The sequence below is a fragment of the Pan troglodytes genome, chromosome 13 (genome assembly GCF_028858775.2).
Source record: "Pan troglodytes isolate AG18354 chromosome 13, NHGRI_mPanTro3-v2.0_pri, whole genome shotgun sequence".
NCBI lineage: Eukaryota > Metazoa > Chordata > Mammalia > Primates > Hominidae > Pan > Pan troglodytes.
The window spans coordinates 143,560,636-143,578,410 of record NC_072411.2 but is presented as its reverse complement, the minus strand read 5'-3'; the positions used below and the strand labels follow the sequence as shown (position 1 = coordinate 143,578,410).

Here is a 17,775-nt window from a genome sequence, read left to right as displayed (position 1 = left end):
GAAAAAAGGATGCAGAACCACGCCTGCAGTTGGGTGGGCCTCCCGGGTGCTGGGCGGCCCGGGGCGGCGGGGACCCCAGCGGCGGGGCGGGCGGGCGCTGACGTGTCCAGGCGGGATTGGGCCGCCGCCCTATATAGCAGCCGGGGCCCGGGCGCCGCGCCTCGGAGCGTCCCGGCTTCTCCCGCGCGGGGGGCGAGTAAGCCAGCGGCAGGACCAGCGGGCGGGGGCCCACGAGTGAGCGCGCAGCACGGGGCTGGGAGGCCTGGGCGGGCGGGCGGACGGGGCGGGCGGGCTGCCGGGCTGGGCGGGGGGGGGGAGGGCTGCTGACGTGGAGGCCCAGGAGGGGGAGGGGCCCGGGTGCCGCGGCCCCCACCCGGGCCCCAGGCTGCGGCCCCCGCCCGCGGGTGTCCTGCTTACCGCGCGTGGCGGTTCCGGTCCAGACCTGGGGCCGGCTCCGAGTCTCTTCTGCGCGTGGCCGTGGCGCGGAGGGGCGCGCACAAACTTTCTCAAGTCCGGTGGCGCCGCTGGGCCGCTCTTGGCTGCAAGCTGGGCTCCCCCGCCTCCTCCCGGGGCTTCGGTGGGGCACCCCTGGTGCCGTGGCCGCACGGCGGGGAGGGGCGGCCGACCTGAGCCCAGGTCGCTGACGTTGCCGGGCCGGCCCTCCCCTCCCCCGCTCCGGCGGGGGCGCCGTGTGCGGCCAGGGTGGGGGTCCCTGGGAGGCCAGCGGGGTCCTTCCCCCCAGGTGGCGGCGGGGCGGGGGTCTGGGCGCAGGCCGGGCGGCGGGGCCCCCGCAGCACCTCCACCTGCCGCGCGGGGCCCGCGCCAGTCTACGTGTTCGGGGGTGGGGAAAGCTGCTCTTCTTGGGCCTGGAGTGCAACTTGGACGTGCCCCAGGGTCGTGGATGAAAAATACATTACGGAAAAGTACCGAATTTGGATGAAAGGCGGGGAGGCCGAGGGGTTGCTGTCCCTTTAAGCCTGTCCCCGCCCGCGGGCCCTCGTGGCCTGTGGGAGGGCCGTGCTGAGGTGGCATCTGCGAAAGTTCCTCCATGCAGGATGGGTGCCGACTTCCAGAACTTGGTGAGAAGTGCGGAGCGGAGCCTGCCTTCTGCTCGCCAGTCGCCTGTGGTCTCTCCTAGATTTCGATCTTGTGATCTCTGAGTGGATCAGGATTTTATTTTCCCATTCTGAACTTTGGTTTGTGGTCTTGAGTAATTTTAGTTTTGGAAGAGGAGAAGTCTGGGTTTCAGCCGGAGGCTTTTTTGGTGCCCTCCATACCCGGTCCTGTCTGGTGCTTTAAAGCACTTGCGGGTCTCATTAACTGAGGCTGAAATGAAATTCTTCCTGGAGTATTACTGATAATTCTCTTCGAAGACTGTTGCCCCTTGAATATGTAGTTGGCAAAACTTATCAGAAGGGAATCAACTTAATTACTTCCTCGTTTAAAAGCAAAAAAGTAGAACCCCTCATGTGAAGCCTTTTCTGTTGCTGTCAGCAACCTGTTAGACTTGTGCTAAACTTGTAAGCACCGGGTTTCCCACGCAACACACAGCTCTGTCAGGACTCCACGTTTTGCTCTACACGTATTAGGGCGGAAAGGGGTCTTGGTTCCTGCCCTCTTTCCTTTAGTTCTAGTTCTGTTTGCTGAAAGTTAAATTCTGAGATGTGACCTTTTTTGCTTTGGATGTTTGCACTCTGGGAAACAAAATTAAAAGTCCAGGTTCAGTATAGTTTGAGGTTTACATTAGGTGGACCTGGACACTGATTGATCCGAGCTTCCTATGGGAAAAGTAGTTGGGAGAGCCAGAATCACGAAGGGACTGGGGCCATATGGGAGGGACTGAAGGAGACAGGAGATAGGGCTCACCTACCAGAAGGAGCCTTGGAGGAGAGCGGACTTGTTCTCCATGGCCAGAAAGGGGAAAGAAGTTGTAGATTTTGTCATAACTTGAGGTGGAGCGTTTACAGCCATGCAGGGGTGGACCCGGGCCCTGAGAAGGCCACGAATTTCCTGTCCCTGGTGGTATTAAGAAATGGGATTAGATTAATATCTGAGGTTCCTTTCAATCCTGATTTGGACAGTACTGTTAGATCCAGTGAGAATCTGAGATACCCGATGTTAGCCTCTGTTCTTGGGTATCTAGGCCTGCCCAAGGTATCCTGGGAACTTTAGATAGCAAGTGGAGTTGCCTGGCGCTGTCCTGGGGTTGCTGAAAGATCCACATGGAACAGGATTAAACCCTCGTGGGTGTTGTCTGTGAAGGCAGAGCCAGGAGCAGGGCGTAGCAGTGCGGGGTGGACATGGAGCTGTAGGGTCAGCTTCTTAGGTGCTGCTTTGTTGAACCAGAGGCAGGTGGACCCCTGGGCTGTGCCTCACTGGATTGGGAGCACAGAAGGAGAATGAGACTGACTTTTAAGAAAATCTCACCCAGAATTTCAGGTGGGGACAGGGTCTGCATTTACATGTGGGTCATCAAATGCTTGCTTAAAACGCAGTCTTCGAAAACAGGTTTTTGAGTTGTTTAGAAGAAAAACAAAATGTTGTTTGATGATACCAGAACCCTAGATGTTAAATGTATCTCTAGTTGTGAACCATTTGTTACACGCTCTGACAAACTGCCACTTGGAATCTGGAGGCTAGGGACCCAGTATAGCCTGTCAAACCAGTCTGGAGTTTTCTGGAGGTCTACCTTCTGCCTTACCTGGCTGCCTGAGGGTCTGTGCACGCCTGAGGAACATGAGAGGCTCTGCTCCAGGGTCTCCCTCAGACACAGGAGTAGGTTCCCTTATGTTGAGACTCCTTTCAGTATAGGGTCTGGCTGGACTTGGCTTCTGAAGGGTGTGTGAGTGGTCTCAGAAGAGACTGACACTGGGTGCACAGTGGGGATTGGCTCATCACAGCTCCGTGCTGGAGAGTCGGTGCGGGCTGACATGGACGGAACTGCATTTTGCAGACTTCTAGTGTGGCTGTCACTGGGCACTAGAGACTTGCCCAGAACCTAGCTTGATAAGGGGGTGGGTGTCTGGGTTTAAGAAGTGACATTGGAGCCCGGGACAACCTTGAGTGAGAGACCATGCCAGGTGAGAGTCAGCAAGCAAGCGTGGGAGGGCGGAGGGTGGATGCGGGAGACCAGAGGCAAGTGTCACTGGACACCTGTTGGGGCACCTTAGCCTGGAGTGCCCTGCCCTGTTTTGCTCCCAGACCGGACAGACACTTGGAATCTCAAGGAGCTCTTGCCGAGTTGTGAATGTGCCAATCTGACACTTTGGAGAAATTTTCTTACTTTAATCTTTAAAACTTGCAAACTAGAATTTTGGTGATGCTTTTAAATGGAATACTCTTGATCAGTTTGTCCCACCTTTCCCCTTCAGTCTTGGGGTACATCTGTGTGTCTGGTGCATCTGGGACCCCATAGTGTCTCTGGTTTGTGGCAGGTTCCCTGTGTGACTCAAGCCCTGTATTTAGAGTTTTTAAAAAACTCATGACCAAGATTAGAATCCAGAAATACCACCAGTCCACATCCTCTGCTGGAAAGGCGAGACCCTTTAATCCAGTCTACTGGATGCACCCGCGTTGCCATGAACCGCCTTCTCAGCTCCGGGCCCATGTGTCTTAAGGGCAAGATTGTTGTCACGGTACGAGTAGTCTTCTCCAGTTGAGTGGAGTGTTCCTGTTAGTGTCATTGCTTTTCCCATTTTAGACACATGCCTCACTCCTGTCAGCAGTTCCACCTTTTCATGGTTGAGGAGCACATGTGGTCGCCAGCCTCCCATCTCCAGAGTCCCCTAAGGCAAGGTGACTCACCCTCCTACTTCACAGAGTTCTTGGTCCTCCCCAGACAGCCTTTGAAGGTTCCTTTCAATCCTGCGATTTTATGACCTGGTTTCTAAATCCCCAGTGGATTAGAAAGGACTGAAGGACTTTTACAGGCTAACAGCAAGAAGAACAAAGTAACTGCAAAATATACGGAGAATTCTTGAAGACAGTAGCTCTTGGTCACCATAAGTGCTGCAGAGACCCCAAGGTCCATATTCTGTTGTAGGTCAGAGCCCAGCACAACAACTCTTCTTCTGGTTCAGCCGCCTAGCGGTTATGTGGGGTACAGGAAAGATGATCCAGCCATGCAAGAGAGCACCAATGGTTCTGTGAGGATTTTACTTCAAAATAGTTAAGTTTAGAAGTTTGGCACTTAAAAGATCACTCCCTCAGGTCGCTGGAATAGTTGTCCTCTGCAAGTTGGAGCTGGTTCATGTTTTATTTTAATATGTTTTGTTTCAAGCTAACGTTTTTTTTTTCTTCCAAGAAACTTGCCTGAGTATTGGTGTTAGTAACCAAAGCATAAATATCTTGACCTTTTCTGATTTTGAGGTAAAAAGATCTGAGTTGTAAAATGTAGATAAGTAACTTTTCTCTGGTTTCCTCTCTCTCCTCTCCCACTTCCCATCCCATACCAGCAAAAGCTGGCAGGCTGACAGAGGCGGCCTCAGGACGGACCTTCTGGCTACTGACCGTTTTGCTGGTAAGTTTGACCCTGTCTGAAGACTTCCTGTCCCTGGGCTGTGTGTGGACCTGGGGGCGCAGGGATGCGTATTTTCTTAGTCCTGTGTGTACCTTCTTTCTTTATATCATACCTTCAAGTTTCTCGTGGTTCGTCAGAGATGTCTCCATAGCTTCACCTCCCAGCAGGAACCATCTATAGACGTGTGTCCCTTAGATGTGTCATCTGGCTTCCGTCTGTTTTTAATCTTTTATTTCTTAAATGTGAATTATGTTTATTCAGTATTATCTGAATTGGGGTCTTGCTTCTCTTTAGGATTGCAGGCCTTAACTTTTCTTCAACTTGGGGAGCGGTCTTAATTATGTTATAAAAATTATGCAAAATTCACTCCTTATTACTTGGCCTTGTTGTGCGAGTAATTGATGCGTAATTGTGTAAAGAAAATGGGTTCTTCCTCACTGTAGTAGTTTGGAGCTCACCTGGAACTGGGGAGAGGGAAGGAGAGGAAGCTAACATTCCTACCTCAGAATGCTGAATGTACCCCATTTTTCACATAAGGGAGCTGTGGCTTTCGGAGCCCATATCCCGCTGAGCACTGTGGCTGTGCTCATGAGAAACTCAGCGCCCTTGGGCCAGGTTTCCCCTGCTGTGCGAGTTCTGTCCCACACCTGGAGGAATGTGGAGAATAACCAGTCAGTGTGAATCAAGGGCATTTAGCGCAATTTGTGGGTCTGTTACTGTTGCTACAAAGCACTGAGGCTGCTTTTTCCTGTCACGCAGCTACCACTTATAACCACCTGGTTAAGTCGAGATTTGGAGGTGGTTTAGTTTGGGGCCTGGATGCACCTTGCAGAGAGAGCCCGCTGGCTTTTTGTAGCAACTGTCATGATGCATTTTGTAAGCATTAAGAGGTGTGTGGTGAGCAAATTGACAGAATAACCAAGGTCACTGTTAGGAGAACGATCCTGGTGTTGATCTATGCCTGGAGCCTGGGTCAGGCAGGTGGCAGGTTCCGTGGTCCCCCCACCCCTGCGGTTAGGGGTGGTGTTGACTGTGTCTCTGTGGCCCCTGGGGTGGAGAAATGGATGCAGACTGCCCCAAGTGGAGGATGAGCTCCTCCATTACAGGCAACTTTTGAGGGGACAGTTAACCAGCTGTTCTAGGACAAGCTTGTCCAACCCGAGGCCCAGGACAGCTTTGAACATGGCCCAACACAAATTTCTTAAACTTTCTTAAAACATGAGGTTTTTGTTTGTTTGTTTTGTTTTGTTTTTGTTTATTAGCTATCATTAGTTTATTTTATATGTGTCCCAAGATCATTCTTCTTGCATTGTGGCCCAGGGAAGACAAAAGATTGGCCACCCCTGTTCTAGGACCTCCTTTACTTGCATTTTTCCCCCTTTTTATCACTTGGTGAGAGTTTGGGTATCAGCTTACATCAGAGGTTGTGAGGAAAATAAAAAGGTATAGTTTGCTGGTAAAAAAGAGAGTAAAACTTTGCTAAAACTCTTAGGTTAACAATCTCATAGATAATTGAGGGTTGTACTTTGACTTCTGATTTATTCTTCTTTGCTTTAGTGGTTTTCCCGGATTGTGTGTAGGTGTGAGATCAACCATGAGTTCCGTTGCAGTTTTGACCCAAGAGAGTTTTGCTGAACACCGAAGTGGGCTGGTTCCGCAACAAATCAAAGGTGACAGCCCTTTTATGTGCTCTTCCTGGTAATGTCTAAGGCATTGCTCCCTCTAAAGCCTTTACCAAATCCCATGCCCTTTCTAGAAGTACCTTTTGGCCCTGTGGTTGTGGGGCAGGGAGGGTCCAACATCTTGTGCACTGTTTTCGCATTGCTGTGCGTGCAGGGGCGACTGGCCAGGCATGAGGAAATGAATCAAGTACAGTGAGATTTAACATGTGGGCAGCTTTCTGGAAAGCCAGCGAATTTGACCATTGGTAATTAATGCAGTCCTTTTCAAAACTGCTTTTTCCTAATTGTGGTGAACTAAAATCTGGGCTCTGAAGCATCCCAGAGCATTGCTTAAGCCTGCCTTGAGGATGAAGGCTGGACCCTGGCTTCGGAGTTCTCGAACGCCACTGGCTGGGATTAAGAGCAGTGCTGTACAGTAGAATAGACTACAAGCCACGTGTACGATTTTTAGGATTCTCTGGTACTTATTAAAAGGGAACAGGTGAAATTAATTTTGATATTTTACTCCAATATGTCTAATACACTGTCATTTCAACATCTCTAATGTAAAAAAAAGGGGGGGAACCATTGATATTTGAGATTATTTCTCTTCGAAGTCTGATGTGTATTTACAACGGCGGGACATTTCCTTCCATTTGAATGCCAGATTTTCATCCAAAATCCTTGATCTGTGTTTAGATGTTATAAAATCTTCATTTGAAAGAGCAGATTGTTCTACTCCAGGTTGTTCGAAACACACTTAAAAGTTTTCCAATAACTAAATTGAGTATTAGTTCTTAAAATTAATTAAAATATAAAATTCACTTTTCCTTAGTCACACTAGCCACATTTCAGAAGCTCATTTCTGGTGGCTGCTGTGTCAGGTGTTGGAACCCCAGAAGCTGCTTTGTTCTGGGGGCCTGGGATCCTCCTACTGGAGCCAGCTTCCCTGTGAAGTCTCTGTTTCCCTTTCTAGAGAGGGAAGACGGCACTGAAAGAATGCTCCCACCTGTCCTGTCAGCGCTGTTGGGTAGATGGGCATGCAGCTGGGAAGCGATGGGCCTGGACTTGGGCATGAGCCTGTCTGATTCCAGAGATCATCCCCCTGTTCTCTGTCACATCCATTCATGGTGTTTTTCACTGGGCCTTGCTATTGCCAAGACGCCGTGCTCAGTCCTGGGGATTTGGGGTTATCCAAAACAGTCACACCCTTGATTTCATGGAGATTGTGGCTAATGGCACAAACACATGAACAAATAGGGCACTATGGAAGATGGAAGTGATGATAATCAGGGAACCTGATTTCCACAAGCCTTGCTGTCCTCTGCCTTGGGCAGGGCAGGGGAAGATCAGCGGTGACAATTCCCACTGCAGTCTTTTTTTTTGAGACGGAGTTTTGCTCTTGTTGCCCAGGCTGGAGTGCAATGGCGCAGTCTTGGCTCACTGCAACCTCTGCCTCCCGGGTTCAAGCGATTGTTCTGCCTCAGCCTCCGGAGTAGCTGGGATTACAGGCATGCACCACCCACACCTGGCTAATTTGTATTATTAGTAGAGACAGGGTTTCTCCATGTTGGTCAGGCTGGTCTCGAACTCCCGACCTCAGGTGATCTGCCTGCCTCAGCCTCCCAAAGTGCTGGGATTACAGGTGTGAGCCACCGCGCCCGGCCTCCACGGCAATCATTTTTAACCTTGTATGTTACAGTGGAAAATCAGAGTTTGCTTCAAAGGCAATTCTCACAGGTGGTGCTGGGTAGGACCATTGTTTTGCAAATGCAGGGGTCTGCTCTGTGCCTGGCATTATCATAGTTGTGATTTTTTTAAGTGTGTTATTAGACTCTAGAGGACTTAAAAATTGATGTAGCAAGGCTTGCTTTCAAGGGACTCACCCCGTTAGGGGAGTGGGGCTCGCAGTGTCTGAGCTGATGTTTACCAGGGAGGCCATGTGGATGGGGCTAGGTTCGCTGTCAGAGACTGGGAGTCTCTGGCCTCCTCTAGCTCTCACACTTAGGGTGCTGGGCCTGGTGACCTCCTGGGGCCTTTTCCCATCACTATGAATTAGAAGAGAGGGGTGAGGGGAGTTGTCCTTGGAGCATTTGATGGTTCTTGTTTGTCTGTTTTTAAGCACTAAAACCCTTAAAAGTGTTTTTCATGTAATGCTAAAAGTAGTGCTTCCTTTTAATCTGTGTTGGCTGGTCCAGTTGCCACTCTAAATTCAGAAGAGGAGAGCGACCCTCCAACCTACAAGGATGCCTTCCCTCCACTTCCTGAGAAAGCTGCTTGCCTGGAAAGTGCCCAGGAACCCGCTGGAGCCTGGGGGAACAAGATCCGACCCATCAAGGCTTCTGTCATCACTCAGGTAGAAACACCATTCTTTCTTTTAAAAATTTTATCATGTAACATGTCTGTGTAAATTTTTAAATTTTTTTTCTTTTCTTTTTTTTTTTTTTTGAGACAGAGTCCCGCTCTGTCGCCCAGGCTGGAGTGCAGTGGCGCGATCTCGGCTCACTGCACGCTCCGCCTTCCGGGTTCACGCCATTCTCCTGCCTCAGCCTCCCGAGTAGCTGGGACTACAGGTGCCCGCCACCACGCCTGGCTAATTTTTGTATTTTTAGTAGAGACGGGGTTTCACCGTCTTAACAAGGATGCTCTCCATCTCCTGACCTCGTGATCCGCCCTCCTCGGCCTCCCAAAGTGCTGGGATTACAGGCGTGAGCCACCGCGCCCGGCCAGTTTTTTAAATTTTTAAAAATTAATTGCTGTTCTTTCTTAACCTATCCTTCCACGTGTAGAATCTGATGGAAGAGTTTCTGAACGTGCAAGATTGAGAATGCTTTGAGTAGCTAAAGGGAGAAGGCCTTCAATTTAAATCATCCCCCACCCCAGAGATGTTTCTGTCGACCACTTCTCTCATGTCCACCCTGTATGCTAGCACTCAGTAGGACAGGCACGCGGTCATTTTGCAGGCAGTGTTTGTCAGATGAATGGGTCCTGTTTTCTGTTCTCTATTCATCATCCTACTTTCTCGAAGAGGTTAACCAGTTTCCTGGTTTTCTTTGGCTTCAGTAGCCTTTCTCTCTGCTACCTGAATTTGAGATGTTAGTGAGTTTCAAAACTTTTATATAAACTCATATCATCTGGTCATGGTGGAAAATTACTATCTCGCTGCCAGTGTCTTCCCTGAATTTTAGGCTCATAAACAGTTGCATCCCAATCCTTCCATTTTCACCTGTCTGCTATCTTGTTAATGGTTTTGTTAAATGTACCACTGTCTACTTGGTGACTGTGGTCTCACACCAGGGTAGTTGATCCCTCTTGCTTCCACTTTGTCCCTCCTCAGTTCTTCTCCATAAAGCAACGGGAGGGACCCTGCACCATCAAGCAGAATGCCTCCTGCTGAAAAGCCTGTGTTGACTTTTACTACAGGGTGGGATGGGTGATCCTCTTCACTGTCCCCCTCTGGTGTGTGCACCAGGCTCCGCCCCCATCCACCTCCTCCGCTTTCCTGCCTGTACACCCTTAGTTCCCTCACCTCTTAACATGGATAGCTGCCTCGTGCTTCAGGAAGGTGTTTCCTGGCCGTCCCCAGGGTCCACCTCCCACTTTCTCTCAAACTCTCTTCCCCCTGTTGATTTCATCACAGCACTTGCTAGCTGCCTCATTCATTTGTGCAGCTGATGTGGTTCTCTCCTTAGGATGTCAGCCTCTTGACCTTGGCCCTTTCTCCTTGTCTTTCGGCTGCTTTATCCCAGGGCTTCGAGCAGTGCCTGTGGGCAGGGTGGGGCTGCTTTGTGAGTGGATGGTGATGAACACGTGTTCTTTACTCCCTGTCTGTTGGCCTTCTTTTAATCTCTTAACCTTCCCTTTTTCGATCTTTTTTGAGCAGGTGTTCCATGTACCCCTGGAGGAGAGAAAATACAAGGATATGAACCAGTTTGGAGAAGGTGAACAAGCAAAAATCTGCCTTGAGATCATGCAGAGAACCGGTGCTCACTTGGAGCTGTCTTTGGCCAAAGACCAAGGCCTCTCCATCATGGTGTCAGGAAAGCTGGATGCTGTCATGAAAGCTCGGAAGGACATTGTTGCTAGACTGCAGACTCAGGTGGGTAGCCTGAGGCCTACTTCTCCCCAGTGACTGTGTGCCCGTTCCATTACCCGGCTCCTGATGCAGGCTAGAACGTCACTGGACCCTTCCTACCAGTGGGACAGTTCCGTCTTTTGGTGGTAGGACAGCAACATTCAGAGTCCCCTGGCATTTTTAGTGGAAAAACTCACTAAACTAATAATAGAACTGGGACACTTACCATTTTTGCTCTTTGAGTGAATGAACTTGAAAGTAATAATCATTTTTTTTTTAAGAGACAGAGTCTCACCTTGTTGTCTAGGCTCTTGTGCAGTGGCTATTCACAAGTGTGGTTATGGTACACTGTGGCCTCAAACTCCTGGGCTCAGGCAATCCACCTAGCCTCCCAGTTAGCTGGGATTACAGGCACACCACCACATCTGGCCAAACTGAAAATTAGAAGCTTGTCCCAGAGTTTGAGACACTCAAAAGAAGCTGGGCTTGCTGAATGGTAAAGATGGGTGGTTCCCATTGCTTTGCTAGTATGTTCACTAACTACACATTTCCAGGCCCCAAATTGAGGAGATTACAAGTTCAAATTCTGTTTTAAGCCAGTTTCCTAGTCTTTGGCAGTCTGATGCCAGTACTTGGACTTTATTTAAGAACATTTGTAATAAGCAAATCTCTGATGCATTTCTCCCTAAGTGGTAGCACTTAAAGACCAAGAAAAATGTAAAGAATCTTACTAAAGTGTTGCATGACTGCTGTTGTACTAGATAGGCTTATTTAGGAATGGGGGTTCTTCCCATCTGCTACTGAGTCTCCTTGATCTTGTGGGAGCTGGATCTGGAGCACCCTGGAGCACGGTGGTTGGACGATGGGGATCTGATGGGAGAGGGCCTGAGGGGTAGGAGTGCAGGGTGTAGCCAGGAGGCGAGGCAGAGGAGTGCCACCTAATGCAGGTCCAGCTGTGCCACTTAACCACATGGGGGCATCGGGACAGTCCCCAACCCCAGCTGGCTTCATGGAGTTAAACCATTAAGTGTTAGGAAGGTGAAAGTGTTGCTTATAATTGTCCAGCATGGCAGCCAGTGCATAATAGGCTCTGAAAGTTTTCCAGGTGTCTGCTAGTCAGTGGATATTTGAGCTTCTGTTTTGTAATCAACACTGTAGGGGAAAGGGCCACTTCACTGAATATATGGATCAGAATGAAGACACTGACCCCTGACACTCTCCTACTCCTCAATTATCTTCAGACAAATCCCAGATACATTATTGTGCCTTAGTTCAGATCTTCCCGTTTTCATGTATACATATATATAGTCATTGTGCTCCTAACTCATGTAATCATATTGATAGTGGTTTCTTAATATTATACCTTTTTAACCCAGTCTCTGTTTGGACTTTCCTCATCATCTCCAAGATGTTTCTTCCAGTTGGTCTTTTCAAGTCAGTGTCCAAACAAGGTCACAATGTTGCATTTGATTATAGAGTCCTGTCTCTCATTCTTTAACAGTGCTTACTCCCTCCTACCCCCTCTTTATTTTTTTTTTTTTTGAGACAGGATCTCACTTTGTTGCCCAGGCTGGAGTGCAGTGGTGCAGACACAGCTCATGGCAGCCTTGACCTCCTGGGCTCAAGTGATCCTCCTGACTCAGCCCTTCAAGTAGTTGAGACTGCAGGCATGCACCATCAGGCCCGGCTTTTTGTTTGTTTGTTTTTTGGCAGATGCGGGTTTTCACCATGTTGCCCACTCTGGTCTCAAACCCCTAGGCTCAAATGATCCACTCATTTCAGCCTACCAAAGTGTTGGAATTACAGGCGTGAGCCACCACGCCCAGCAAATCCTCCCCTTTTTTAATGCCATTGATTAGTGGGGACCGTAGGTTTTTGGTTCTGCTATTGACTGATTATTTTTGGTGAACTGGTGTTAGATCTCTAGGGGCTTGGTTACTTCCACAGTCAGCTTGTTGGGCAAGAAGACCCTGTAGGTGGTGCTGAGTCTGTGCTGTGATAGCTGGTTGTTCTGCTTTGAACTGATTTTGAGATTGATCATTAGGCTCAGGTCTGGGTCTTCCCTTGTAAAGTTCCCTATCAGTGCTTTGTGTAATCATTTTACTATCAATTGGTGATTGCCCAAATTCGTTAAGGGTTGCAAATTATGCTTTTCTAATTCTCTCCCTGCTCATACATTAGTTGATAATTCTTGTAAAGAAGAATTTTTCTTCATCAGCAGTTGGGTGGGAAGTACCAGATAAATAATCGATTCTTTGGCGCTCCGGCGACTTCAGTGTTGATCAGTGACTCTCTTTAGTGTCATTATGAACTCAGGCATTGTCCATCATTCTTCATGCTGGAGCTGCTTCATCTTTGGCCAGTGGGTCCCCTCCTTTCAGTTTTGTTCCCTGCAGCTTTCTGTCATGACCTATTAATATCAATACCTTCTGGCCAGGTGCAGTGGCTCACGCCTATAATCCTAGCACTTTGGGAGGCTGAGGCGGGCAGATCACCTCAGGTCAGGAGTTTGAGACCAGCCTGGCCAGTAGGGCGAAACCCCATCTCTACTAAAAATACAAAAAAATTAGCCAGGCGTGGCGGTGGGTGCCTGTAATCTCAGCTACTTGGGAGGCTGAGGCAGAAGAATCACTTGAACCCGGGAGGCAGAGGTTGCAGTGAGCCAAGATGGTGCCATTGCACTCCAGCCTGTGCAACAGGAGCAAAACTCTGTCTCAAAATAAATAAATAAATAAATAAATAAATAACTTCTTAATTTCTAACACAGAAAGATGCCTCAGGCTAATCTTACATATTTCCTTCCACAGACCTTGAGTCGGCTGTTTCTCTCTGAACTCTGAACCTTTTGAGTAGGAAATTGCAGTTGGAGACTCCAGTCTCCATAGGTGCATGTCGCAACTAGGTTGTCAGAGCTTCTAGGCTTTTTCAGAAGACAGAGCTAGGATAATTGTACTTTTAAGAAAGGAAAAGCAGGCGGTGACTCTCACGCCTGTAATCCTAGCACTTTGGGAGGCCGAGGTGAGCAGATTGCATGAGCACAGGAATTTGAGACCAGCCTGGGCAACATGGTCAGACCCCATCTCTACAAAAAATAGCTGGGCGTGGTGGTGTGCTCACCTGTAATCCCAGCTACTTAGAAGTCTGAGGAGAAAGGATTGTTTGAGCCTGGGAGGTGGAGGCTTCTGTGAGCAGTGTTTGCACCACCGCAGCCCAGCCTGGGTGACAGAGTGAGAGCCTGTCCCAGAAAAGGAAAATCATGAGTTCAAAATCACTTGAAGTAATTCCTTTTTTCTGAGTTTTTCTGTCATCTTGATATAGTTAGGTACATTTGTTTCCATTTACTGTCAATTTTTAAAGTATTTCAACATTTACATGCTTGCAAAGTCAACGTTATATAATAAAGTACTTTCAGAGAAATCTCCCCTGCCTGTTACCTTCACCCTGCTCCCTCCTCACCTTTGCAGGCGGCCATTCCTGGTCCTGGTTTATCCTTTGTTGTTTGTTGTTTGAGAGCAGAAGCAAAATACAGCTTGCCATACACCCTGTTCTATGCCTTGCTTTTTTTCTTTTATTATTTTTTGGAGGTGTCTGCATATCAGTAAGTAGTGATTTTTCTCATTTCTTTGTTCAGCAGTGTAATATTCTGTGGGCGTACTGTAATTTACCCAGGCTTTCCTACTGATGGGCATTTGGGTAGTTTCCAGACTTTAGCTGTTACAAATTATGTTACAGTAGCAATCGTGTGCATATGCTATTTCCTGTTTTACCCAGTGTATCTTGGGATAGATTCCTAGAAGTGAGACGGCTGGGTCAGAGGGTGGCTGCGTGTGGAATTGGGCCATCTGATGCTAAATTTCCTTCCTTAGGAATTAGTGTTTTGCAGTCTCATCAGCAGTATGCAAGAGCCAGGCTCATCACATTCTTGGGTTTTAGCCAATGTGAGAGGCAACCAAATATACTTTAAATTTGCATTTTTCTGATGAGCAAGATTGAGCACCTTTTCAATATATAAGGGCCACTTGCATTTTTTATTATCTTGAGTCATTGTTAGGAAAGTTTTTTCACTATCAGGTCGTAAGAAAGTTTATCTTTTCTTCTGCTGCTTGTAAATGTGTTCTTACATTTCAGTTTCTGATCTATTTGGAATTTATTGCAAATAGGGTTGAGGCACTGATTGAGTTTCACTTTTTTCCATACGGCTTTCGAGTTGTCAGCACTATTTTTTTGTTTGTTGTAACACAGGGTCTCAGCCTGCCACATAAGCTGAAGTGCCATGGCGTGATCACGGCTCACCGGAGCCTCAACCTCCTAGGCTCAGGCAGTTCTCCTGCCTCAGCCACCCCAGTAGCTGGGACCACAGGCACGCGTCACCATGGCCAGCTAATTTTTTTTTTTTTTTTTTTTTTTTTGAGACAGAGTCTTGCTCTGTCGCCCAGGCTGGAATGCAGTGGCGCGATCTCGGCTCACTGCAAGCTCCGCCTCCCAGGTTCACAGCATTCCCCTGCCTCAGCCTCCTGAGTAGCTGGGATTACAGGCGCCTGCCACCATGCTAATTTTTGTATTTTTGGTGACCTCGTGATCCACCCACCTCGGCCTCCCAAAGTGCTGGGATTACAGGCGTGAGCCACTGCGCCTGGCCTTGGCCAGCTAATTTTTAAAATTTTTGTAGAAGTCAGGTTTCACCATGTTGCCCAGGCTGATCTTGGACTCCTGGGCTCAAACAATCCTCTCATCTCGGCTTCCCGGAGTGCTGGGATTACAGGCATGCCATCACTGTCTTGAAAAGACATTTTGCTCTAGTGAACTTGAGTGGCTGCTTTTATCATGTCCTAAATGTTTATATTAACTTAGCTCTGTTTCTGGGTTTTCAGTTCAGACCAGCAGGTCTGTCTTTCCGTATACTGGTATTTCCTATGTTAATGATAATGGTTTCATGTTTAATGTCTAGGACCACTGTTAACACCTCCACCCTGCACTATTCTTTTTCAGGGTTTTCTTGTTTATTTTTGTTTGTTCTGTGTTACAACCTTTATAATCAACTGTTTGAAATTGTATTAATATTTTAAAGTTAATTGGGATAATCGCCATCTACTTAAACCTTCTTTTAGCTATTTTAAGGAGTGTTTTCTAATTTCGAATGCACATACTCCACCTTGTGTTGGGCTTATGTCTTGCTATTTTCTTGTCCTTTTTTCTATTAGAAACACATCTTTTGGCCAGGCGCAGTGGCTCACACCTGCAATCCCAGCACTTTGGGAGGCTGAGGTGGGCGGATCACAAGGTCAGGAGTTCGAGACCATCGGGGCCAACATGGTGAAACCCTGCCTCTACTAAAAATATAAAAATTAGCTGGGCATGGTGGCGCACGCCTGTAGTCCCAGCTAATCGAGAGGCTGAGGCAGGAGAATCCCTTGAACCCAGGAGGCAGAGGTTACAGTGAGCCAAGATCGCACCACTGCACTCCAGCCTGGCGACAGAGCGGGACTCCGTCTCAAAAAAAAAAGAAACTCATCTCTTTCATTACATCTTCTAAGTAGTTGTTGTTTGTGGAAGTTAATGTTGTTAACTTCTTGATTTCAGTCTTTTCTCCTTGCTATAAATAGAATTTCACCCAGTAGTTTTTTCAGGGTTTCTGGATATGCAGTCATGCTTCTTCCTGTCCAGCTTTTGTGGATGTTAACTCTTGTCTCCCTTTGTGGGTGTATATTCCAGTGGATGTTAAGTAGTGGTGCAGATACACTCGAACTTACCCTAACCTGGGAGTCAGGGCAACCTTCCCCAAGCATGTGATGTTTAAGCTCATGCTGTTTTAATGGATGAGTTGGTGCTGCTGGGCAGGAATAAGCAAAGATGGTGTTTCTGCCAGAATGTCTTGGAAAAATATGCTCCTTCAGAACCTACAAATATTCTTGTTTTCTTTTATTCTCTTCTTGCTATAGGCCTCAGCAACTGTTGCCATTCCCAAAGAACACCATCGCTTTGTTATTGGCAAAAATGGAGAGAAACTGCAAGACTTGGAGCTAAAAACTGCAACCAAAATCCAGATCCCACGCCCAGATGACCCCAGCAATCAGATCAAGATCACTGGCACCAAAGAGGGCATCGAGAAAGCTCGCCATGAAGTCTTACTCATCTCTGCCGAGCAGGTGAGGCCTGTGTGAGTGCCTCGTGCCCCTGCCTACCTGCTTGTGCAGACCTCACTCCCTCATGGGTTGCCGTGTCCAGTGTGGACTTAAAGGCATAATGTGGTGGGGGTGGAGGGCTTGACTCCAACTCTAGAAAGCCCTGTCTGTCCCCAGTTTGTTTTCAAAGGCCTGTTCTTATCAGATCATCCCTTCCTTTCCAGGACAAACGTGCTGTGGAGAGGCTAGAAGTAGAAAAGGCATTCCACCCCTTCATCGCTGGGCCGTATAATAGACTGGTTGGCGAGATCATGCAGGAGACAGGCACGCGCATCAACATCCCCCCACCCAGCGTGAACCGGACAGAGATTGTCTTCACTGGAGAGAAGGAACAGTTGGCTCAGGCTGTGGCTCGCATCAAGAAGATTTATGAGGAGAAGGTACACGATTTAGAGGAGGCAAATCCCCATGGGCAGGAATAGAAACGAGGATTTGGGTCTGGAGATTCAGTTAAGGCCTGGTTCTGCCCCTTATCTTTTTGTCCTTGATGAAGATGCTTATTGTCTCTACACTTGAGTGACCCGGGTGAGATCGGTGCCCGCCCCCCCTTGCTGTTGAGCATCTGCCTGGCAGTTGTCCTTGCCGTCCTGGGCCTCTGGCTGTGCTGACAGGCTGCCAGCTGGGCTGCCCCGGGTCAGATGCACATCCCGGACTTGTTCACGTCTTAGATTAAGCTGTTAGCTCAGCTTAGTGAACTTTGAGGTCTGAAACGTGTTCCTTAATTGAGGGAAAGGATTGGGTGTTTTGCAGTGTTCAAGGACGAAGTTATCAGCCGGCAGGTGACTAGACTGAGGGGAAAAATCCAGTCCTTGAACAGTGAAGTTTCTGGGGATTGGCTAGTCCTGATCACTTGTTGTTCACTTCTTGGGATCAACATCTATAGTCTGGGCCGCTTTGGCTTGCTTTCTGCAGCAGTGGCCATGCCCACCTGCCCGCTTCCCACACCTTTCCCTTTGACTGCCCCTTATGGTGCTCTTATTTAGAAAAAGAAGACTACAACCATTGCAGTGGAAGTGAAGAAATCCCAACACAAGTATGTCATCGGGCCCAAGGGCAATTCATTGCAGGAGATCCTTGAGAGAACTGGAGTTTCCGTTGAGATCCCACCCTCAGACAGCATCTCTGAGACTGTAATACTTCGAGGCGAACCTGAAAAGTTAGGTCAGGCGTTGACTGAAGTCTATGCCAAGGTAACTGCCTCCGAGCATGAAGTGTGTCTCCTTTGAGTGGAGTCCGCGGGGCCTTCATGGATGAGCTCTCAATTTGTAAATCCTGGGGCCTGGACACAGTGCAGGTGCCCAGGTTTGGGGAGAGCGTGCCTCTGAGCCTCAGATGAGC

The 17,775-nt window shown here is 48.4% G+C and overlaps 1 protein-coding gene across 7 annotated transcripts in view; it reads left to right on the top strand.

The window, feature by feature from the left end:
- Positions 1-17,775, top strand: part of HDLBP (high density lipoprotein binding protein) — an 86,745-nt gene that overhangs the window by 42,727 nt on the left and 26,243 nt on the right. For 4 of the 7 annotated variants that reach the window (XM_001161226.8, XM_054680188.2, XM_016950919.4 and 1 more), the window contains 7 exons: positions 4,455-4,519; positions 6,077-6,189; positions 8,379-8,536; positions 10,064-10,279; positions 16,195-16,401; positions 16,602-16,817; positions 17,421-17,627. In XM_001161226.8, the coding sequence (XP_001161226.1) occupies positions 6,114-6,189; positions 8,379-8,536; positions 10,064-10,279; positions 16,195-16,401; positions 16,602-16,817; positions 17,421-17,627 (1,080 nt within the window). In that variant the 5' untranslated portion in view covers positions 4,455-4,519; positions 6,077-6,113. Of the gene's footprint in view, positions 1-61; positions 235-1,004; positions 1,080-3,838; positions 4,168-4,454; positions 4,520-6,076; positions 6,190-8,378; positions 8,537-10,063; positions 10,280-16,194; positions 16,402-16,601; positions 16,818-17,420; positions 17,628-17,775 lie in introns of those variants that run through there. The other 3 variants (XM_001160571.8, XM_009444724.5, XM_063791783.1) reach the window with 3 other exon arrangements.